Source organism: Esox lucius, chromosome 3, assembly GCF_011004845.1.
Source record: "Esox lucius isolate fEsoLuc1 chromosome 3, fEsoLuc1.pri, whole genome shotgun sequence".
In the NCBI taxonomy this organism is placed as follows: domain Eukaryota; kingdom Metazoa; phylum Chordata; class Actinopteri; order Esociformes; family Esocidae; genus Esox; species Esox lucius.
The window spans coordinates 20,821,648-20,843,413 of NC_047571.1; the positions used below are offsets into that span (position 1 = coordinate 20,821,648).

At 40.9% G+C, this 21,766-nt stretch overlaps 1 protein-coding gene across 5 annotated transcripts; it reads left to right on the plus strand.

Annotated features, from left to right (window-relative positions):
* Positions 1–900: 900 nt before the first annotated feature.
* On the plus strand, positions 901–20,245 carry LOC105020354 (C2 calcium-dependent domain-containing protein 4C-like). 5 transcript variants are annotated; one of them, XM_010887315.4, is made up of 5 exons: positions 3,399–3,463; positions 5,436–5,544; positions 14,421–14,496; positions 17,183–17,942; positions 18,039–20,245. In XM_010887315.4, the coding sequence occupies exons 2-5, from the start codon at positions 5,457–5,459 to the stop codon at positions 18,585–18,587; spliced, it is 1,473 nt and encodes a 490-aa protein (XP_010885617.2). In that variant the 5' UTR covers positions 3,399–3,463; positions 5,436–5,456; the 3' UTR covers positions 18,588–20,245. The 5 variants fall into 5 exon arrangements, with proteins under 5 accessions (XP_010885635.1, XP_010885617.2, XP_010885627.1 ...); XM_010887325.4 differs by lacking the exon at positions 14,421–14,496; XM_010887333.4 differs by lacking the exons at positions 3,399–3,463; positions 5,436–5,544; positions 14,421–14,496 and adding an exon at positions 901–930.
* The last annotated feature ends 1,521 nt before the right edge of the window (positions 20,246–21,766 follow it).

Sequence of the window (21,766 nt, forward strand, 5' to 3'; positions counted from 1 at the left end):
AACCTTGCCAACTAGTAATGAGTGGTGCATCTATGTATCAGTCTGATGCGACACTTCCATTCTTTTATTCCAACATTGAAAAACGTGAGATATAATGAATTATATCTTAATGAGCTGCACCTGCAAAATGATAACTTGAAAGACAGCACTATCTAGATTTGAGATAGAGTCAAATGAAGACAGAACGCTGAGCCAAACTGATTAATTGTTTGTACCACTGCCCGCAGCACTCAGGGATACCCACCTAGGTAGATACATTGCTGAACATTAAGCAACATAATGCCTTACATAAATTGTTGAAGAAACGAACAACCACACAGACAGCGGGAGCAGCAGTAGAACACAGGTAGAATTCAACAGAGTCAGAACAAGACACAGCTGTAATGTAAGAATGTGTGGCATTTTGTTCAGGTGTCATGGTTAGTAAATAAATTAGCTAACTATCTACCTTATAAAACAATTACTGTATAGTTGTAGTGGGCTAAATTGAATACTGACAGTCAAAACCTGGAGTTTAGCTGGCTAGCTAATGCTACACATGCAGAGTACACTCAATTGCCACTTCAGCAGGTACAGTTGGGCTCATAAGTTGCATACCCTGGCAGAAATAGTGAAATGTTGGCATTGATTTTGAATATATGACTGATCATGCAAAAAAATAAATAATAATATGTCAGCATAGTGATCATATGAAGCCATTTATTATCACATAGTTGTTTTGGCTCCAAAAGTTGACATACCCTTGAAAGTCTGACCTTGTTACAGACACACAAGGTGACACCTTACAAGTGAAAATGGCAATAAAAGGTTAATTTCCCACACCTGTGACTTTTTAAATTGCAATTAGTGTCTGTGTATAAATAGTCAATGAGTTTGTTAGATCTCACATGGATGCACTGAGGAGGCTAGATACTGGACCATCGGGAGCAGGTAAGAACTGTCAAAAGACCTGCGTAACAAGGTAATGGAAATTTATAATAAGGGAAAAGGATATAAAAATATATCCAAAGCCTTGCAAATGCCAGTGAGTACTGTTCAATCATTTATTAAGTGGAAAATCGAGACAGACCAAGAAGGATTTCAGCCAAACTGCCAGAAGAATTGTTCAGGATACAAAGAAAAACCCACAGGTAACCTCAGGAGAAATACAGGCTGCTCTGGAAACAGACGGTGTGGTTGTTTCAAGGGGCACAATACAATGATACTTGAACAAAAATGAGCTGCATGGTCTAGTTGCCAGAAAGAAGCCTATGCCACAAAAAAGCTGGTTACAATATGCCCAACAACAACTTGACACGCCTCACAGCTTCTGGCACATTGTAATTTGGAGTGACAAGACCAAAATAGAGCTTTATGGTCACAACCATAAGCGTTGTGTTTGGAGAGGGGTCAACAAGGTCTATAGTGAACAGAATACCATCCCCACTGGGAAGCATGGTGGTGGCTCACTGATGTTTTACAGGGGTGTGAGCTCTAAAGGCACAGGGAATCTTGTGAAAACTGATGGCAAGATTAATGCAGCATGTTATCAGAAAATACTGGCAGACTATTTGCATTCTTCTGCACGAAAGTTGCGCATGGGATGCTCTTGGACCTTCCAGCACAACAATGACCATGTTGACCCTCCAGTGGTTACAGCAGAAAAAGGTGAAGGTTCTGAAGTGGCCATCACGGTCTCCTGACCTTAATATCCTCAAGCCACTCTGGGGAGATCTCAAACATGCGGTTCATGAAAGACGACCAAAGACTTTGTATGACCTGGAGGCATTTTTCCAAGACGAACAAACAGCTATAACAACTGCAAGAATTCAGGGCCTCATAGACAACTATTACAAAAGACTGCAAGCTGTTATTGATGCTTAAGGGGGCAACACACAATATTAAGAACTAAGGGTATGCAGACTTTGGAACAGGGGTTAGTTCATTCTTTTTTTTTTGCCATGTTTTGTTTTATGATTGTGTCATTCTGTTATGACCTACAGTTGAATATGAATCCCATAAGAAATAACATATATGTTTTTTTGTCTGCTCACCATGTTTTCTTTACAAATGGTACATTTATTATCAATTCTCCAATGGTATGCAATCTTTTGAGCACAACTGCAGATCTGCTTCTTAATACAAATAGCTAAACAACAAATCATGTGGCAACTATATACAATGGGAATTGAGCCACCACCCTCTTTCAAAATGTGAATATGACTTTCTATATCCACTGTATGTACACTGATGAGCCAAAAGATTATGACCACTCACACCAGAAGCGAATAATGTTGATCATCTCCTAACAAGGGCACATGTCAAGGTCTGGGTAGATTAGATGTTAAGCGAACAATCAGTTCTCATAGTCAAAGTGTTGGATGCAGGAGAAACTGGCACGAGTAAAGACCTGAGTGACTTAGACAAACTCCAAATTGTTATGACCAAACAAGTATTTTCAGAGTTGGGTGCTCCTGGTTAGCAGTGGTGAGTACCTACCGACAGTGGTCCGAGGAGGAACAAACTACAAACCTGCGACTGGGTGTTGGGCACCCAAGGCTCATTAATGCGCGAGGGCAACGGAGGCTATCCCATCTGGCCTGAGCCGACAGAAGGTCTACTGAGGCACAAGTCCATACTGACCCCTGTCCACCATCGAAAGCACCTATAATGGGCATGCAAGCTTCCAAAATGGTCCTTGGAACAGTGGAAGAAGGTCGCCAGGATGCATTGTGGGAGGATGACTGGTGTAGGGGGTGTGGTGCTCTAGGCAATGTTCTTCTGGGAAACCCTGGGTCACATGCATCTACTTAAACATTGTTGCAGACCACATACACCCCTTCATGGCAATGGTATTCCCTGATGACAGTGGCCTCATTCAGCAGGATAATGCACCCTGACACACTGCACACATTGTTCGGGAATGGTTTGAGGAACATAATGAAGCGTTCAAGGTGTTGCCCTGGCCTCCAAATTCCCCAGATCTCAGTCTGTGGGAGATGCTGGACCAACAAGCCTGATCCACGGCAGCTCCACCTCACAACTTACAGGATTTGAAGGATCTTCTGCTAATATCTTGGTGCCAGATACCACAGAACACCTTCAGAGGTCTTGTAAAGTCCATGCCTGGGAGGATCGGCATGGTTTTCGCTGCATGCAGAGGAACAACAGCATATTAGGCAGGTGGTCATAATGTTTTGTCTCATCAGTGTATATACACATATTTATATACATACAAGAGGAAATTGGGAAAATTATGATTTGTAACATAACAATGTAATTTAATTAATATTAATAACACGCAATGGAAGCACTTGTGCTGATTATAGACACACAAAAGCGTGTTTTTACGTTTCAAAAGACTGCAACCCACCGCCCTAAACCTCACAATGGTTTGATCCACTGGCCCCCCAAGCCCTCAGCTGTGGCACATCATGCAGGTACAATGCGTGTGTGGGAATCTGACGTTGGTGGCTGACTTTCAGTAAGTAGTTCAAACAAAGGATTTCTTTACTTTACTTTTCTTTACTTCTACCACTCAATATAATAAGACACATTTATAACCATCACCAGTCTTCATTTTTGCTGCATTGAATTACGAGACACACTTTGATAGCTAGCATTTAGCTGACGTTTGCTAGCTAGCTACAGTAACATCAACCAGTGTTTGCAGCAATTTTTAACTTGAGTCAATAAGAAAAGCTTGCAATGTATGTAGTGTTCCTTAGCTGGCAAGGTGACTGTGTTTGTGTCTACTGTCTGAAAGGCACTCAATGCACATAGCTAACATGAGGTTAATCCAGTCAGTCTGTTTAATGTTGGAAGGGTTCACACACAATAGCTGAATTTGCAGAGCAGCAGTAGCAAGCAAATCGAATGGTGCAAACTTAAACAGTATTACAGCACTACTTTTGGTGTCCCCCTAAATAATTGCTCTTGAGAAAATTTCATGTAATCGTCACCTCCAAAGCTGATATCAGATTTCCCCCTGTGCATCCACACATTCATATGTATATACACTCACCTAAAGGATTATTAGGAACACCTGTTCAATTTCTCATTAATGCAATTATCTAATCAACCAATCACATGGCAGTTGCTTCAATGCATTTAGGGGTGTGGTCCTGGTCAAGACAATCTCCTGAACTCCAAACTGAATGTCAGAATGGGAAAGAAAGGTGATTCAAGCAATTTTGATCGTGGCATGGTTGTTGGTGCCAGACGGGCCGGTCTGAGTATTTCACAATCTGCTCAGTTACTGGGATTTTCACGCACAACCATTTCTAGGTTTTACAAAGAATGGTGTGAAAAGGGAAAAACATCCAGTATACGGCAGTCCTGTGGGCGAAAATGCCTTGTTGATGCTAGAGGTCAGAGGAGAATGGGCCGACTGATTCAAGCTGATAGAAGAGCAACTTTGACTGAAATAACCACTCGTTACAACCGAGGTATGCAGCAAAGCATTTGTGAAGCCACAACACGCACAACCTTGAGGCACATGGGCTACAACAGCAGAAGACCCCACCGGGTACCACTCATCTCCACTACAAATAGGAAAAATAGGCTACAATTTGCATGAGCTCACCAAAATTGGACAGTTGAAGACTGAAAGAATGTTGCCTGGTCTGATGAGTCTCGATTTCTGTTGAGACATTCAGATGGTAGAGTCAGAATTTGGTGTAAACAGAATGAGAACATGGATCCATAATGCCTTGTTACCACTGTGCAGGCTGGTGGTGGTGGTGTATTGGTGTGGGGGATGTTTTCTTGGCACACTTTAGGCCCCTTAGTGCCAATTGGGCATTGTTTAAATGCCACGGCCTACCTGAGCATTGTTTCTGACCATGTCCATCCCTTTATGACCACCATGTACCCATCCTCTGATGGCTACTTCCAGCAGGATAATGCACCATGTCACAAAGCTCAAATCATTTCAAATTGGTTTCTTGAACATGACAATGAGTTCACTGTACTGAAATGGCCCCCACAGTCAACAGATCTCAACCCAATAGAGCATCTTTGGGATGTGGTGGAACGGGAGCTTCGTGCCCTGGATGTGCATCCCACAAATCTCCATCAACTGCAAGATGCTATCCTATATGGGCCAACATTTCTAAAGAATGCTTTCAGCACCTTGTTGAATCAATGCCACGTAGAATTAAGGCAGTTCTGAAGGCGAAAGGGGGTCAAACACAGTATTAGTATGGTGTTCCCAATAATCCTTTAGGTGAGTGTACATGTACATGTACATACATTTGAAGCTGGAATTTACAAATATCTCCTGTAAAACAATAACTGTTTAAAAAGTTTGTTGAAGTTTAATGAAAGTAATCAATATAAAGTGTTGTGAACAAGCCGGCTGTGCTGTAGCCATTCACTTGTGCATTGATTTCACCATGTAACATTCCACACATGGCCGTCTGCTCGCACAACATGTTGATTTCACCATCTTTCAGAAGGGATGAGTGCACGGGCCCATGTTATTGTGGTTGGAAGGACCTGCTGAGCCGTCGACCCGAGGAATCAGATATACACCTTTCTCCATGTTATTGACGGCTCTGCACAGTGAGTCTGAGAGAAAAAAATGACACCAATGTTTGGTGCTTTTTTCATTTGTTTAATGTGCAAGGTATTCAACATTAACATTATAGTGTCACGTGTTTAATACCTTAGTAAGTACAGTTTTATTTGTGCTAGTCGTGCTAGGTCTACCTAATATAAATCAAAGCCAAACTAACTTTGACTCCTGCCATCAGATTGAAGTTGTCATCATAGAGGTTACCAAAGCCAAATCAGGCCACTATCAAAAGATATTCCTAAACACCACTGGAAAAAATCTGTTGATAGATCAGTTTGCAGTGGGCAACAATGCCATTTTTAAGGCCATTTTGGAGGCTCTAATGAACCACATTCACAGTCTGGGCCATATTGTCCAAATGGAAAATGTTTGGACTAGCAGTGAATCTTCCCAGGAGTGGCCATCCTGACAAAATCTTGCAAGCCATGAAATCACCCAGGAAATCACAAAGAACCCCAAAACAACATCCAGGGATCTGAAGGCCTCTCTAACCTCAGCATAGCTCAGTGTTCATGACTGTCAGAACGAGGCAGAGTCTGTTTCTCAGAAACAATAACATGACTGCTTGTCTTGAGTTTAACAAGAAATCACCTGGATTATCCCAAATAATCCTGGATCACTGTTCTATGGACAGATGAGTGTCAGGACCTCACATGACTAGTTCTTAGTTGAAATCCCACAAATGTCACTGAGTTAAAGGAGTTCTGCATAGATGATTGGGAGATAATTCCTTCATGAGGCTGTGGGACAATGATCAATAACTACAGGAAGTGTAAGTTGCTGTCAGTGCAGCTAAAAGTGAAGTATCCAGGAATGACTTTTTCACACAAGGGTTTTGGGTTTTGCATACCTTTAAAAATGTTTTATCAACATAAGTTATTTGTTCAAAAATTTCCTGTAACTGGGAATAGGATGAATGAATCCGAAGCACTGTTCAGTTTTCCGAGCTCTACTTTCAATGCAATGTACCAGACATTTGTTTCAAATTACAATAGCACGTTACCAATTATGTTTGAAGCTTCAGACCTTCGAGTTCCGATCTGGGTGGTTTTCGGAATGGCTGTCATGAAATTACGTGCATAAAAGGTTAATGAAATCCGGTCACTTCGAGGGCTGTCAGTAGGAATTTGAGTCACGCATTCAAATGGAAATTAGAGAGAAGTATTTGAAAATGCAAGTTAGTCAAGAAAGTCTTAAAATAGAGCTTCTTATTTGATAGTAGTCACAGAACAGTAATTTGAGCGTTATACAAGAGAATAATTGAATGTTGGTTAGCAAGTTATTTGAGAGTCATACAAAATAATATGTTAATTAACATCATTATTAAGAGTGTTCCTTAGCTAGGTTCTGGGAAAGGGGATTAGGAAAGTGTATTAGAGAGCAATGGAGAATGTGTATATTTGTAACTGAAGGCCACACTATGTTTAAGCGAGGAGTGGACTCCTTGGCTGGAATTGTATCATTTTTTTAATGTTATTTGTGTAGTCATTATACACATTGCCAAACTACAATGGCTAATGTTTATCCTGGCCCTCTGCAATCTGTCGTGCATAAAAAGGTCTACACAGGAACATCCAAAAGTTCATATATTTATCCGTTTTTGAAGCATAAATAGTTTGGCGGCTGAATATAGCATCTGAAAAATATTTTGGCATTTAGAGATCACAGGTTTGAATCCCTGGTTAGGCATCTTTTTATTAATATTTGGTTTAAATAACTATCACCTTTAAATAATAAGAATAGGTTCTAATGGTATGCTTTTGAAGGACCAATTGATGTTTTACAACTATTACAAAATCAAAACTAAGAGTAATAACAAAGCACACAAACACTCTACGAAGGGAAAAAATACCGGCATTAGGCCGAAAACAAGACGAGGGAAGGAGTTGTGAAAGAAAACGTTGAAACCCACCTCACAGCTTAGACGTGACAATCACGCGTTGGATGACGTCCGAAGCTTCGTTTGACCAAGTTCCTTTCAACCCAGAACGCAACACCCCACAGTGGGCAAGTGATCCAATACCAAATCAACTAAAATGGTGTCGCAACCATATTATTACAGACAACTGTTCACATTGTCACGGGTTTGATTCTTCCTGTTGTGGGTAATACGATTTTGTTGAGCGCAAAATGTCAGCCTTTCATCATCAACAAATGTCTGTTTTATTGATCTTAGCATTTTCAATGGTCTTTATTATTCATTCATCCTTACCATTATTTTGAATGCACCGATAACGATTAGTGGAAGGGCTGGTGGCCGCGAACCTGATAAAAATAGGGGTGCTGGTCATAAAATTAGAATATCATCAAAAAGTTGATTTATTTCAGTAATTCCATTACAAAAATGAAACTTGTATATTATATTCATTCATTACACACAGACTGATATATTTCAAATGTTTATTTCTTTTAATTGTGATGATTATAACTGACAACTAATGAAAATCCCAAATTCAGTATCTCAGAAAATTTGAATATTACTTAAGACAAATACAAAAAAAAATAATTTTTGAAATGTTACCAATTAAGAACAGGGATACAATGGTCCTTAAACCAGGTACTGGTAGCTTTGGCAATGTGTGCAGGTGCCAAGTCCTGTTGGAAAATGAAATCTGCTTCTCCATAAAGTTGGTCAGCAGCAGGAAGCATGAAGTGCTCTAAAACTTCCTGGTAGACGGCTGCGTTGACTTTGAACCTCAGAAAACACAGTGGACCAACATCAGCAGATGACATGGCACCCCAAACCATCACTGACTGTGGAAAGTTTACACTGGACTTCAAGCAACGTGGATTCTGTACCTCTCCTCTTTTCCTCCAGACTCTGGGACCTTGATTTCCAAAGGAAATGCAAAATGTACTTTATTCAGAGAATAAAACTCAGCAGCAGTCCAGTCCTTTTTGTCTTTAGCCCAGGCAAGATGCTTCTGACGCTGTGTCTTGTTCAGGAGAGGCTTGACACAAGGAATGCGACAGCTGAAACCCATGTCTTGCATACGTCTGTGCGTGGTGGTTCTTGAAGCACTGACTCCAGCTGCAGTCCACTCTTTGTGAATCTCCCCCACATTTTTGAATGGGTTTTGTTTGACAATCCTCTCCAGGGTGCGGTTTTCCCTATTGCTTGTACACTTTTTTCTACCACATCATTTCCTTCCCTTCGCCTCTCAATTAATGTGCTTGGACACAGAGCTCTGTGAACAGCCAGCCTCTTTAGCTATGAACTTTTGTGTCTTGCCCTCCTTGCGAAAGGTGTCAATGGTTGTCTTTTGGACAGCTGTCAAGTCAGCAGTCTTCCCCATGATGGTGTTGCCTACAGAACTAGACTGAGAGACCATTTAAAGGCCTTTGCAGGTGTTTTGGATTAATTAGCTGATTAGTGTGTGGCACCAGGTGTCTTCAATATTGAACCTTTTCACAATATTCAAATTTTCTGAGATACTGAATTTGGGGTTTCCATTAGTTGTCAGTTATAATCATCAAAATTAAAATAAATAAATGCTTGAAATATATCAATCTGTGTGGAATGAATGTATACATTATACAAGTTTCACTTTTTGAATGGAATTACTGAAATAAATCAACTTTTTGATGATATTCTAATTTTATGACCAGCACCTGTATGTACCGCTCTGGACTAAATACAATACGTCTGAAACAAACATGTCATAGTGCATTCTGTCCAGCAGATGTCCCTGCTGTGCAATGTGTTGGAAAGCTTTGAGCAGAATTTAACATCAGAAAACTTGCATTTTCCAAATGAGCCTCAGTGATTCAGAAAGCCTTGGTTTCCCCGTCCATACCTGTAACATATGAAGGAGGAGACAGGACACAGATGTAGGGAGAAGAGACTTTAAGGACTTTACTGGAATAAAACGAAAAATCCATGAAACTACAACAAACGTTACAATGGTAACTAAATCCAAAACAATGACCGACAAAACACGAGGGAAGGAGGAGCTTAAATAGGGGCAGTGAGCAGGAACACAGGTGAGGATAATGAAATAATGAACAGGTGTCTGTGCTCCAAGGAAGGCATCTCAATGGCACATTCCTTCTATCTGATATTACTATCACGCTGCAGTTGAAGATCTGATAACATTCTTTGCCATACATGCTAAAATGCAACAGACCTGACAGAGAGCAAACACCTTTTCATGGCACTGTAATACATAAAACAGAAAACATGTGTGCAGTTAGGAGTGTCGCGATACACCGGCATTGACGATACCTGTGATATTTAAAAAATGAAATATTGATATCATGTTAATAATATACATATGATAATATCGTATTCACTAGATAAAACAGATTTTTTTTCTCTTCCAAAAACACCTCTCGGGTTATTCGATACCTTATTCATGTCACTTGTAGACAAACGATGTGTGTGCTTAAACAAAGAGACTGGGCCTATGCACTGTCATTGAAATCAACTCGCTAGCCCCACTAGAACCCCCGGAAGAGATCCGCAAAGACGTGACGATATTTTGTAATAATATCGTTACCGTGAATTATTTTGGCCACAATAATCGTGTAGTGAAAATCTGATATTGTGAGAGCCTGGTTAATATATGTGCAGTACTGGTTAATAACTGTGTTTTTGTGAAAATACTGTATAGTTGAGTAAACGTGTTCAGTGCTTAAGTTGTGGGGCATGTGATGTGCTGTGCTTTGTCCATTGCTGAGAAGAATAATGGCAGTTTAGAAGACACAGCTTGTGGGTGTGGACAGAAATAGGACTCTGGTCTAAGGTAATCGATCAAGCCAAACAGGTGATTGAAAACCAGCTGACATCCTTTGCCAATGGCCTGTTGAAATGTACAAAGTAAAGGTCACACTTTATTTGACAGGTGTGGAAAGAGTACTGACATATTTAATAGAGTTCAAGTAAAATCTCTGGTACAATAATTGATTAAGTATCACGTATGTAGAATAAGGAAGTAGAAGAATTTAACATCAGAAAACCAGAAGAAGTATTACTGTACGTCTGTTGTGTTAAACGATGACAAGCACCTAATACGTGTTAGATCAAATGCAGGAGAATGCATTTGATTTGATTATGCTTGATGCAATTTGAGGTAAGAGTTGGTTGGGCATACCTTCAGCCTTCCTTAGCTGGTTTTCCTCATTCCTTCTGTTTTTTTCCACTTCTCCATATCTTGCTCTCCTATGTCTTGCACTGTCTTCCTCTCACTATGTCTCTTGCACTGTCTTCCTCTCACTCTGTCTCTCTCTCTCTCTCAGTTTCTCTATTGCCTTTTCTCTGTCTTCCTGTTTCTATCTGCTGATCACCTCCAACCGGTAACCGTGTAAGTGCAAAGCCTAATGCTGATTCACAGGTGTTTGCTTCTGCCTGTCGCCATGGCTACTCGGAGAGTCCCTCTCACATCCTATATTTACATCACACACACTCATACACACACACACACACACACACGTGGGCAGACTGGGACAAGAAATCGGCCCTGGCAATTTATCCACACCAGCCCACATCACTGCGCACAACGCCAACTCCCCCTTGTGCGAGCCAGCAACTGATCTTGGCCGCAGTTTTCTTTGCTGATGCCACATTTGATTTTCCGTGAATACTGGGCAGACTCAACTGGCTACTGAGACTGGCCTTAGTCTATTAACCAGCCAAAGAGCAAACATCAAACGAGCCATAAGCCATCTTTTTGAACAACAAAAATTAAACCAACAATACACAGTATCATCACAAGTCTTTCAATGCTGCGTCCTTAGATTGGGCAGACAGGGTAAGATCATGGTTTGATATAATCATGAACTGGCAGCAATGTTTTGGAAAACTCTAATCCCCTACTGCCTAGTTGAAGGTTGTTCTGTCCCTGGCCATGACAGTTAACTTGAATTGGTCCTCCATCCCTATGTTGTCACTGTAAATAAGACTTGGTTCTTAATCAATAACAGTTCAATGAAAACCCTTAGAATTTCTTATTAACCATTGATATACTTGTTTTTTACCAGGTTCATTTGAGAAATTACAAACATTTAAGTGGCCATGCAATACTTCCTGTTTCTCCTGGGAATAGATATGAGGTGACACACACACAATAAAACTTCTTTATTCATCTTTTAACATGGGGAAGGTCAGAGAACACCCAAAGGGAGAAAAAACTGCTAAACACAAAAATACCTATCTCCACCATTAGAGCAATAATTAAGATGTTTAAACGGTGATTAACTGATTAAGAGTAACACATGTTGCACAGTGAGGTGGATGTTCTAGTAGAGAAAAACATTTCCATGGATCACAGTTGGGAAGTTGATGAAGTTTGGCGACTCTTGCAGTAACCAAGTCCATGCCAACAAGTAATTTGGAGATAGAAATAAGCTTCTACACTCATGAAGACATAAACGTCAAGTTTGCTAAATGTTACTGGACCTTTCATTGGAACTGGGTTCTAAGGTCAGATTGGAAAGAGGACAGTATCTTGGCCAGACACACCAGGCGGGGATAGTAAACCAGAAAATAATGTAATACCCCAGTGAAGTATGGTGGTGGATATGTGATGTTGAGGGATTATTTATCTTCCTGAATGCCTGAATGCCCTGGGAATCTTGTCAAGATACATGGCATCATTGCCTCATACTAGGAGATATTAGACCAAAATTGGACTGCAACAGCTGAAACTGGGTCATCATTGAATGTTTGTGTAAGATAATGATCAGAAGCATTCCTCCAGAACCACACAGAAATAGCTCACTAACCACAGATTCAAGCTTTGCAATGGCTACCCCAGTACCCTGACTTTAATCCCACTGAAAACCCATGGGATAAGTTGAAGTGAATAGTCCACAAGCAAAGACATAGGACTCATTGATAGTACAGTACATTCCCTTTGTGTTTTCCCGCCTCATCAAACATTATAGAAGACTTAGTGTTGTTATCTTGGCAAGGGGAGGGTTAAAATAGTACTAAATTCAGGATGCTAATCATTGTGGCATGTTTTTGGGAGAAATAATGATTAACGTTTTTGCTTATCTTTTCTGAAGGGTGCCAATAATTCCAGAGTGCACTGTATATCTTAACAGGCCCATTGACCACTGACAATGTAAGTTTTTATATGGATATTTAGATTTGTATTTCAACAAATCTAAATTCAGAAAATCTGGCATTTGCCAGAATTGCCAGATGCTCAGTCTGCCCAAACACAAACACACACGCACAAACACACATTCACAGACACACAGGCACAAACACACATTCAAAAACACAAATACACAAACACACTTCTAAAATCCAAAAATATTCAGTGTTTTTTCTCTGCTAAGAACAACTTTAAACGTGCAATATACTTTTTTCAAAGTGTTAAAACAACATGGAAAACAATATGTGTTTGGCAGGCAAACAGTTTCATACGGCCCAGCTGTGTACAAGAGACATCTACGGCCACAAAATGGTTCTTTGATCGAGGATCAGACAACTTGTCTCCAATCTGGTTTCAAATCCTTTCCCCATGTCTGATGTAAGCCAATTGCGGTTGGTTTCCCCCTCAAAGGATGACAATTTCTTATGCTTTTAACACATTAGAAATTGCGGAAGAAAAAAAATTGCCTAGTTTCCATGTTGCTATGGTAGCGACATGAAAGAGTAATGATCATTTGTAGGTTGGGTTCTGTAGACCACCAAGTCAAATAAACGAATACTTTCTCTGTGTCCCTTGCAGGTGTTTTCTGTCCCCCCCCCCACTCCCTTTCAGGCCTGTCTGTTTTTTTATTGCCCTTCAGAAGAGATATACTCTTACCCTAAACCGTCCATATCCTGAACATACCTGGAACTTTAAACTCTGGGAATCTCCGTGCGCGGAACGTTCTCTAAGGCAAAACGTTGTGCCACGGTTGCCATGGTGACTGCGGGGCAGATTTAACACCTTTCCACACCCTGTGTCTTCTATAAGAGGCCAGATCTGTGATGTACACATTAAGACTTATTGTGGCATGTTAGCTATTTATAATGGGGCATGCAGTAGAAGGCGCTGCACATAGTACCAGTGTTTCCTGCGTGAATGTTTAGTGCTGAGTGAATGAGTGAGGGATTGGGTGAGAGAGTTTTGAGAGGGTGAGTGATAAAAGAGAGAGAGAGGGATATAGAATACATGGGAGATGGATTCGGCTCAGTTCAGTTGAGTTCAGTGTTTGACATTCAAATGCCAACGTCCCTACACTTGGTTCAGGCTGTTTACTGTGTCTAATAGACGTGCAAGAAACTGATGATGGAATTGATTTATTTCTATACTTAACATTTTGATCTTTGAATGTCATTTAAAGCATGTATGTACAAGGCCATGGAGAGGGACAGAAGGCTGTAAATCCCGGAGCAAAAGCACAACAGGTGCATATTAGGCTCATGCAAAGCTACTAATTGGCTCAGTGCAGAATAGTTTGGCTCAGCTCGTCTTTCAGTATTTGTGGATCCACAAGGGTGCATGCATACATTTTTTGTCTAGTATAATAACATTATATCATCGGCTTGGCTTGGGAACCTCCTTTAGTTTACAGCAGAGATGTATAAATCCTCTCTCAGGCATATTCCAAATGCCAGGACAGAGAATAGAGTGCACCAATTTTCCCACAAACAAAAGAAACTATACTGTCAGACATTGTCTCTCTAACAGGCCCCTCATTGCACATTGGCTTATTGACCCAGCAATGGAGGCTAAGCTACAGACTGTCTACACAGAGCCCAAGGAAACTCTTTCAGCTCTCTAGGGTACCACTTTTCCTATTAAAGGACTACCATCTCCTTCTCTCCTTGGCCCAATGGCCCAGCAATACAGAGTAATGTGATAAAGGAGCTAGAGTGGTCACTGTAACTTCACTAAAGGACTGATCCATCCACTTATCACAGACAGACAGCACCAGGAGGCAAGGCCCTGCTGGCAGAGAGGAGGTGAAGGATTACGCTGTGATGTCAGCAGCTCAAGGTTTGGCAGAAATTCTACTTCATGGGTTTATCTGCTCTGGGAGCTAATGATCTGAACATGCAACAAGGCAAAAACTACAAAAGATTTTTGAAAGAATTCCAATGGGTTTTACATCTTTTGCATCTCGATTCCATGATTATTCAAATGATTTTACAATTTAAATGTACAATGCAAAAGTTGGCTATAAAAAATACCCAGCTATTTAGTACCTTATTTGGTTGTGGTAACAGTCATAAGTTCCCTGCACGGTAACATTAGGCCTATGTGTTTATTAATCCTTCTGAGAATAGTTTGCCTGTTATTGGCATGTTCATTTAGATATTAGATGAATATCTTGTTCTTAGAATAATTTATTAGAAGGTTGTTTAAATGTTCTTAGAAATAGAACTATTGGTTATTTCAGAATAACATTGTGAAAACATTCTATAAATCTTGTAGAAGTTTTATTATGGTTGTATTTGAACGTTTTCATAACACTTTAATAACAAAGTGTAAATCTAACTTTTAATCCAGTACCATTATCTATCCTATTTTGAACTGTGAACTCTAAGTACAGATGGAAATTCACTTGCCTAGGCATTAGTCATGTAAACAGTTTCATTTGTTTATCAGTCATGACCTTGCATGGGTGAAATTCAAACCTATGACATTCTGTTCTTTATATGTTCAACAAATCAGTTGTTACAACAAGTATAAAGTTGCTCATTTGACTCTCTTATCACATTTACGACAGGATTAGTTATTTATAGTTATCCAATGTATTACGCTAGCTCAAATGCCATTGGTTGAATAATTGTTTAGACAAAAACATGAATTAAGCCAAATAAGATTTTCAACATAAATGTTTTCAAGAAATGTTTGAAAGGCAGGTGAATATAGCACGATGACGGAAGGACATTTTGTTACACAGAAAAAGCGGTTATATTTTTCTCATTTTAGGATCTGTTTCAAAGGAAACAAGCACTTAAGATCAAATTAACAAGAGGTTCGAGTTTTGTTGATGCTGACAACAGAATGCCTTGTTTATGAATATTTGTAGTTTTCATGTGCGTTTAATGGAACGTTTTCCATGTTGCACATTTCACAGAAAATTGTATAAAAGTTGTATCCAAAATGTGTCCAACATTACCATAAGGCAATCGAATTCTCACCAGGCTTTATGAAGAAACACAGTATTCTTCTCTGAACGTTATGTGCTAGCTGGGTAGGACAACTAGGTCTAACCAAAATCTGAAAAATATGCTTCTCAGAACGTTATGTGCTAGTTTAGAGGTATAAGAAAACAACGATTTGCCCTGCAGTTAAAATCAAATTAGGGAAATTAGATCCTATTTTGAGGAGTGCGCAGTGGACAGCTTGGGAAACTCCCATTGGCTTGTAGTCACCATGGAGAGGGCGGCAGTGCGCGCAGTCCATATATAACCCACGGGTAGAACCGAATAATCTGAGTCACAACTATTGTATTCCTTTGTCTCACATTTACTCTGTATGAACATAAAGTAGGCTTGGTAAACCACGTGATGTGAATTACGGAAAGTATTGATCGACACAGACAGACGCAGGTTAGGAAAGTTAAAATATTTTCTGTTTCTATCCGGAGTTCTGGAGAAGAGCGAGGGCAGTATTTCAGAGCAACGGTGAGTTCCACCAGTTCCAGTGATTCAACAGGTCCTCGGTTTGTTTTGGCTTGTAGTCTAACGTTTTTTTTTTTATAAATGACTGTCGATCTGTATCTACCTGTGGACCCTACGGAGAATAGCGGCTGCTCCGGTAAAAGCTAATGGTCATTCAAATAAACAAAAAAAAGAAAGTTGTTCTGCTTTCAGGGACCGTCCCGTCAATATCTGGGTATGTTTTCCTTAAAAGTTGGTCAACGGAGATTTATAATCGGCTAACATCTTACAATAATTGTTTCAATGTCTTGAGGATTATGGAAAAAAGGCTTTTTTTGATTTGATGTACAAATGTATTTTTGGAGGAAAAGAAAAACGAGATTCGCTATAGACAGAATGTGTACGCCAATTTATTTTATTGGAAATGCGCACTTATAGCCAACTGGAAGTATTATCGGAAAAAAGTAACATTTAAAACTAATAATTGGGCTGCAGCCCTCTCTTTTAAAAGCTGTTTTTTTAAAGACCTTGATCAATAAGTTATTATAAGTAAAAACACATACATTTTCTAATTACTTTTATTTCGGCCGGATTTAATCAGTTGCATGTTACCATGTTCTCACTAAAACACCTGGACCAGTTGGACTTAACATTTGTTTAGACTTCAGATGAAGATATATTTATAATGCACCGGCATAGTCCAGCTTATAATGCGATCCGGATTCCATTGAATTTGGGCTTCCACGTCCATTCAATACTAACCTAAATAAAGACAGCAACGCGTCTGGACTGAAGTTTAGAGGCGTATGCTTCGTTGTCCAATTTTTCGGGGAGTTGCTATGGAAGCTCTGATATTTTACCAGACGCTGGGGGTGCGTCTCATCCAACTAGCTGTCTCTCCTCACCTGATGTTTTAACAGACAGGCAATAGCCCACTTTCCCTCATTTTCCTTTATGAGCTGACTCTTCCACAACAACAGATGTACTCACAGATTTAATTGCATGTTGACTCAAAAAGACATCACTTCCTGTTTGTGACTGTATGACATCACTGTTCGTCCTTCTGTTTGCAGCTACCTAGCTTCAAGCATGTGGCTCCTAGAGAAGTTCCGTGGCTCTAATAACAGTGACTCGGTGTCACCGGGAGACAAGCAGCAGAACCAGACTGGTCCCGTCTCTGTCTACACCAACATCATCACCCCCGACAAGATCCCTGACTTCTTTATCCCCCCCAAACTAATCTGCTGCCCGCTAGAAGCAGAGCCCCCCACCCCAGAGCACCAAGCCCGCTCAACCCTGCAACCCTCGGACTCTGAGCAAACCATCTGCAGCCAAACCCAGGGTGGCTACACACGGAACCCGTGCAGCCCGCGCCTGCTCTCACACCTGGCCGCGGACACCCGGAGCCTCCTGAGGGCTGCCAACCGCCACATCATCCAGATAGAGAGTGCGGACGACCCGGGGAGTGGGGCGGGGGATGGGGAAGACACAAACACCAACGCTGACCCGCAGTCCCAGACAGCCATGTCTCTGCCGTACGTTCCCAAGGCCCAGACCTCGTACGGTTTCTCCACACTGGTGGAGAGCCCCCATACACGCCGCAAGGAGTCCTTGTTCCACAGCGATCCCAGCAGCCCCCACACCTCCCCGGGTCCCCAGAGACGCATCCAAGCGGGGAACCACCTGACACCCTCTGACCCCAACCCCTACCGCTACTTCAGCGGGGGTGAGAGCGACACGTGCTCCTCGGCTGAGTCCTCCCCCTTTACCTCCCCCCTTCTCACCCGCTCGGCCTCCCTTCTCCGATCAATCACACAGGAAACTCAGGCCAAGGTAAAACGATGAATACTAGCTTTAGCTCAGAATGTGGTCCTAATACTACACACTCTATTCTCATCCCTTCTGTTGCGGATTGTATCTCCCCCTCAGGTGTCTCGTGCCAAGCGTACCCTGGCACGCCACAGCTCCCTCTCCACGGATGAGTGCAGCTCGGCCGATAACAGCCCCAACCTGCAGCGTCGCTTGCGCTGCCCTCCTTCCCCTGCTTTCCGTGGACGCAGGGGAATCGGCTCTGGGGGGGCAAGCTCGGACCTGGTTCAGCGAGAGCATTCGGTTTACCTCCACAAGGGGGGCACACTGAGGCTCAGCACTCACTACGACGCAGAGGCCGCCCGGCTGAGGGTCCGGGTACTCGCCGCCGAGGACCTGTACGACAAACAGACGGATGTGAAGAGCATTAACTGCTGCGTGTCTCTGTACCTAAATCCGGGCAAGCAGCAGAAGCAGAGAAGCACCATCATCAAAAACAGTAGGAACCCGGTGTTCAATGAGGACTTCTTCTTTGATGCGCTGCCAGCCACCCAGGTCAAGAGTCTGGCCATGAAGATGAAGGTGGTGAACAAAGGGACCAGTCTGAAGAGAGATGTGCTGCTGGGAGAGAAGGAGGTACTGCTCAGTGAGCTGCTCCCGGGCTTCTAGAGATGTGTCTCCATCCAAAATGGCTACTTTTCACCATAAAAAGTTGATTTACATATCTGGATGAGTAAAGATTATACTGTATGTGTTATTGTCAAAGTAGCTGTGCTTAAGCATGAAGACATTCTCTCCAATAATGGATAATCAAACTGTGCCTCAGACCTTGTCAGAAAATGGTTTTATTGATTTGTAACATCATTGAGTTCACTGCAAGGTTGCTAGGTGTTGAACTAAGCCTTTATACAAGCTGGTTTCCTTTATTTGATTTGCTCTCCAGTCTAACTTAAAAAAAAAAAAAATTTGTCCCTGAAATGGGGTGGCATCTAACTTAATGGTTAGAGTGCTGGGCCACTACCACGAAAGGTGGTCGTAAATATCTGAACTGACAACGTGATGTTTTATTTTGGGCCCTGAGCAAGAAACGTATCCCAAATTGCTCCCATACGTCTCCCTGGATAAAAGCATATGCTAAATTACTAAACAGTGAATGTGATTTATCTGACACAGAATCAATTATGGTAGACCCTCAAAGGCAACTGTAGACCCTCAAAGCCAGTTCCAATCAATTTTTTTCATTTCAATCCTCTAATCACGGCCTTATTTAGACCTGGTACACCAGGTGGTTGCAACTGAGGATGAGGTAGAACAGAAAACCAGCAGGCTCTGGACCTCGTTAGGTAAGAGTTTGGTACTAGGTGGAACTGTTGCACTGCAGGCATACATCCCCCACTACCCAGTCAACACAGATCTGTCAAGAGAATGAAATAAGATTAAAGAGTAGGGCACAGCTTGATGGAATTAAAATCTGCCAAAGTGTTTCTCTGGAGTGACTCCGATCGAACCCAGAGGTGCTCTTTAGTGAAAGCAGTGCATCCCTTAGAACCAGTTGGATTGGTTACCTTGGAGACCAGCATGTGACAAATCAGTGTAGCAGATTAGAGTGAGCTGTGCATATGTGTGTGTTTGGACATGTGTGTGTACTTCACCAGATGTTTCTTGGAGGTTCCTTCAGGGATTCTTCACACTGAACCTGTGAGGAATTCCTACAAGATCTTCCAAGGGCACTTTAATAGGGATCTTTGACCCTTTTAATGTTTCTGGAAAAAACAATATGAAGTACATGCTGGAGTATATTTTTTTGTGGGTATGTTGTTTATAAAGTTCTTTGAGCAACAATTAAAATGGTTCTTTACAATATCCTTTGACAATGTTCCTTGTAAATATTGTATTGCATCTTCATAAGTAAATGACACTCCAAGAACCATTTATTTATAGTGAGGATTTGATTGGATCACTATTGTACCTGTTGACAGCAGTGGTAAAGCTATGTTTTTCCTGATAAATCTCCCTCTTCATGTTGTGATGCAGAACTGATATCTTTATTCACTTGATGGATGTTCTATTATACAATACATGTAGCTGGATTACATAGCAGTAGTGATGGGACTAGTGAGGTGTTTACAGTATATTTTGTAATTATTCAGTATGTTACGATGGTGTTACCTTTGCATGCTCTTTGTTCTTTAATAGACGAGAGGTCCGGAAAATGGAAAACGGTTTCTTTTTTATGACTGCAGAATCAGAATCCCATGTTTACGTAATTTAATATGCGAATGCCTGGTATTTGTATGACTTGCCTATTAAAAAGCTTGAACTAATTGGATTCAGGGATACTAAAGGGTCATTCTTCAATTGAAGTGGTAAATGTTATGCCTCGACTGAGGCACCATGGAAAAACACTTTAACATGAATTAAAAAACAAATAAAGGTTCTGCTTTATTTAACTGTTAATTGATGAGAAAACATAAGTATGTCAGCCCTGCAATACATACGTATATTTGTAGGCATTGTACAAACTATTGGGGGCTTGAAAATGGTCTTGTCTCAGTGGTGATGTGTAATACATTTTTTGGGAGGATTTTGAGATAGCTATCTAGAATCTTATTACCTAATAATGTTGCATGCTGCATTGTTTCTCAGTGCTTTAAGCAGCCATTTCAATATACCATTGTCGTTCCCTTCTCACCGGCTCTCATTTCAAGGAGTTTAATAGCAGGTATTAAGGGCCCATCAGGGAGAGAGATGAGAGATCTTCGCTTATTATACCTTCCCGAATAGCTAAAAGATTGAACTAGGAGAATGAGGGCTTTCATTTGTTAAACTCTGTGAAATTAAAAATCTGCATGGGAATGGCTTAGTAACTGTCATCGTCTCTTCATCTCTTGGTCTCTCTAGCTTGGCCTTCTCTCTTCAATTTCTCTTTACCACCTGTAACAGGCAACTACCTTAACTACCAGTTGACAGTCTTCATACCTCAGCTGGGTCAAATCGACTCACTTCAGTGAAGAATCCGGACAACATTTCTCCCTAGGACCAGCAAGCGCAAAAAGAAAGCAGTGAAAATGTTGACATATAATGAGAGTTATCCTGCTCAGATGTTTTTTTTGCATATGCACATCTTGATAAAGATTCCACCAACATATATGAAGTTGTATTAAACAATTCAGTCAACAGCTAACGAGAAAAACATTTTAAGACAATATACACAAGTTAACAAGGTAATTTTGTTGCTAACTTGAGTTAGCTACAAAAACGGATTTTGAAGAATGTATACTCTACTTCCTTAGCCTAGTAAAGGTTTTACAGACTTTCTATCGGTTACATCACCAGCTTATAACTAAAGCCTCTAAGGCATTTCAAAGACGAAATTTGGTAAATGTTGCCTCCCACTCATTTTCAGTCGAGTCACATGACCATGTGCGCGTGGCCGTGTGGTATATCCAGGCGCAGGAAAACTGAGCACCCTTATTATTATTTTTTATTCTTAATTATTGAATAACCAGTGCTTGACTTGGGCCGGAACGGTCCTAAACTGCGTTTTTTAGACTGCGTTTAGTTTCCTTTTTTAGGTAAGCCTTATTATGCATTAACACACACATTTTCATAAACATAGTTTAATGTGCGACTTTTCAGTTCCTGCACTTATTTATCTAAGTGAAGTGCTGTCAAATAACACATTGCACAGAACACATTACAAGGAATATAGATAGCCACATAGCAATAAAAAAAAACATAACAAAGATAAAAGAAAGAAAAACATGAATTTGATAATTTGTTTATATCTTTCCGGGGAGTTATGTAATGTTCCTAGTCAGGAACATACTGGAGAGGCTTGTTCCCCA